A 2243-nucleotide genomic window follows, 5' to 3' on the forward strand; every position below is an offset into this window, starting at 1 on the left:
TCCAGGCCCTGTGTTTGCAAAGCAAACCTTACATATGTGAAGTAAATGTAAACAGATGAAGCTTTCCTTCAGCCTGCCTGAGACTCCAGGAAAGCTGCAGTGTAAAGGCAGCCACCTCCCAGACCACTCAACCTGGAAACAGGAATTCGTGTGTGCCTTAGTGGAGAAGGTGCTGCAAAGGGAATGCGCTGTAACGAGTTGTCACTGGCAACAGAACGTGAGCAGTAATGTTTCACAAAACAAGTTTCTGAAAGGACATTTGGTATCTTTTAAGGATTTGAAGAAATTACAAACCAGTCATTGGGTATACTGGTGTAAGCAAGCATATTTTTGTAGGTGGAAATCTGTTCCAGAATCTACTTTATTGGTCACAGAAGGATTTCTTTATAAGGTTATGCTAGCAAGTGTTACAGCAATCCCTAGACAGTACATTTTTGGCTACTTCTGCATTAAGTATGGAACATGGAAGTCTATAGTTGCTTTCCTTCTGAAAACTAGCTTCTTCAGATTGCATCCTGGGAATCTCAGTATTGTTTGTTGACAAACGATTTTTGTGTTTGTATTATTTTTTTTATATATATGTGTGTGTGTGTGTAAAATATAGTAGATGTGGGGGGGTCTGAATTCACTGATAATGTAAAATGCTAAGCAGGAAAAAGTTTTACAATAGTCATTTCACTGAATTACTATCTCTAACTGCGTAGCAGTTGTAATTGTCATGCTATTGGGATAGTCATGGTTTCAGATTTCATTATGAATATGAGAATCAAGATCAGACTTACAATTTACCTAATCAAATAGGGCAGGGTTATTGCCTCAATTTGAAATCCCACCAATCCATATATAGAGAGATATTTTAAACCACTTTTGAGCAAGTCCCGTCTCATTTTGTGTTTTCTCAAAAGTAAAACAGTCTAAAAGGATGTAATCCTAAAAACAACAGTGTTTTAGGGATTGAAAAGGTGGGGTTTTCTGCAATGACATACGTAAATTTGCATCATTTTTGTGGCAGTTAGTAGGACTAATATGAACGGATAGACATGGAAATATTCCTTGACTTACTGTCCATAGTATGTCTGTTATGAAGTATTGACTGCATACGTGTTTTTTCCCCCCTGCCAGTGGCCACAGATGTCTTCAACTCCAAAAGTCTGGCCATTCAGGCCCAGAAGAAGATCCTTGGAAAAATGGTGTCCAAATCAATAGCAACTACTTTGATCGATGATACAAGCAGTGATGTTTTAGATGAGCTCTACAGAGTGACAAAGGAATATACACAAAATAAAAAGGAAGCAGAGAAAATAATCAAAAACCTCATTAAAATAGTCCTCAAGTTGGCAATTCTCTACAGGAACAACCAATTTAATCAGGATGAAATCGCGTTGATGGAGAAATTCAAGAAGAAAGTTCATCAGCTGGCTAAGACCGTGGTCAGTTTCCATCAGGTGGATTATACCTTTGACAGGAATTTTTTGTCCAAACTGTTAAACGATTGTAGAGAGCTACTTCATGAAATCATTCAGCGTCACCTAACTGCAAAGTCACATGGACGTGTCAACAATGTGTTTGATCACTTTTCTGATTGTGAATTTTTGGCTGCCTTGTACAATCCCTTTGGACCTTATAAACTCCATTTGCAGAAACTTTGTGATGGTGTCAACAAAATGCTAGATGAGGGGAACATATAAGTACTTGTATTAAAGTTGACTGCCTATGCATTATTTGTAAATGGAACACTGCTGATTATGAAGGAATAAGGGAGCATGCAAAAAGGTTTTTTTACATTATGACAAATATTTCCAAAATATCTTTATTAAATTGATTCCTTATTATGAGCTATCTGTTGCTAGTCACAGTCCATCTGGAAGAAAGACTGCACATGACTTTTTTTACTGTGCTTTGCCTACGGAAAAGGCTGGATAAAGACAATAAAATAGAATGGTCCAAGTAGAGTAAAAGTCTTGCAAGATAGATATACAAAACCAAAACAATATGCTGTCAGACAATCCACATCTTTTTTAGATTTACAAAATTATTTCTAAACTATCAGAGTCCAGTAATGTTGGTAACAGACAGCATGGTGATGGTACTCTCTATAATTTCTTTGACTTGTTTGTAAAATATATATTTGATTCATTTATAATCTTTTATGCTCTCTGCACAGATCACAGCTTCCTAGTGTAGCCCTTATGAAGCATTCAGTTTTAAATAATATCAGTGATGCTGTAACATAGAATCTTAAC

The 2243-nt window shown here is 36.5% G+C and overlaps 1 protein-coding gene across 1 annotated transcript; it reads left to right on the forward strand.

The window, feature by feature from the left end:
* Positions 1–1120: 1120 nt before the first annotated feature.
* Positions 1121–1925, forward strand: TNFAIP8 (tumor necrosis factor, alpha-induced protein 8). The gene has a single exon (XM_010283823.1). It carries the CDS (start codon positions 1188–1190, stop codon positions 1686–1688), a length of 501 nt encoding a protein of 166 aa, XP_010282125.1. The 5' UTR covers positions 1121–1187; the 3' UTR covers positions 1689–1925.
* Positions 1926–2243: the final 318 nt, after the last annotated feature.

Source organism: Phaethon lepturus, unplaced genomic scaffold (assembly GCF_000687285.1).
Source record: "Phaethon lepturus isolate BGI_N335 unplaced genomic scaffold, ASM68728v1 scaffold37233, whole genome shotgun sequence".
In the NCBI taxonomy this organism is placed as follows: Eukaryota; Metazoa; Chordata; class Aves; order Phaethontiformes; family Phaethontidae; genus Phaethon; species Phaethon lepturus.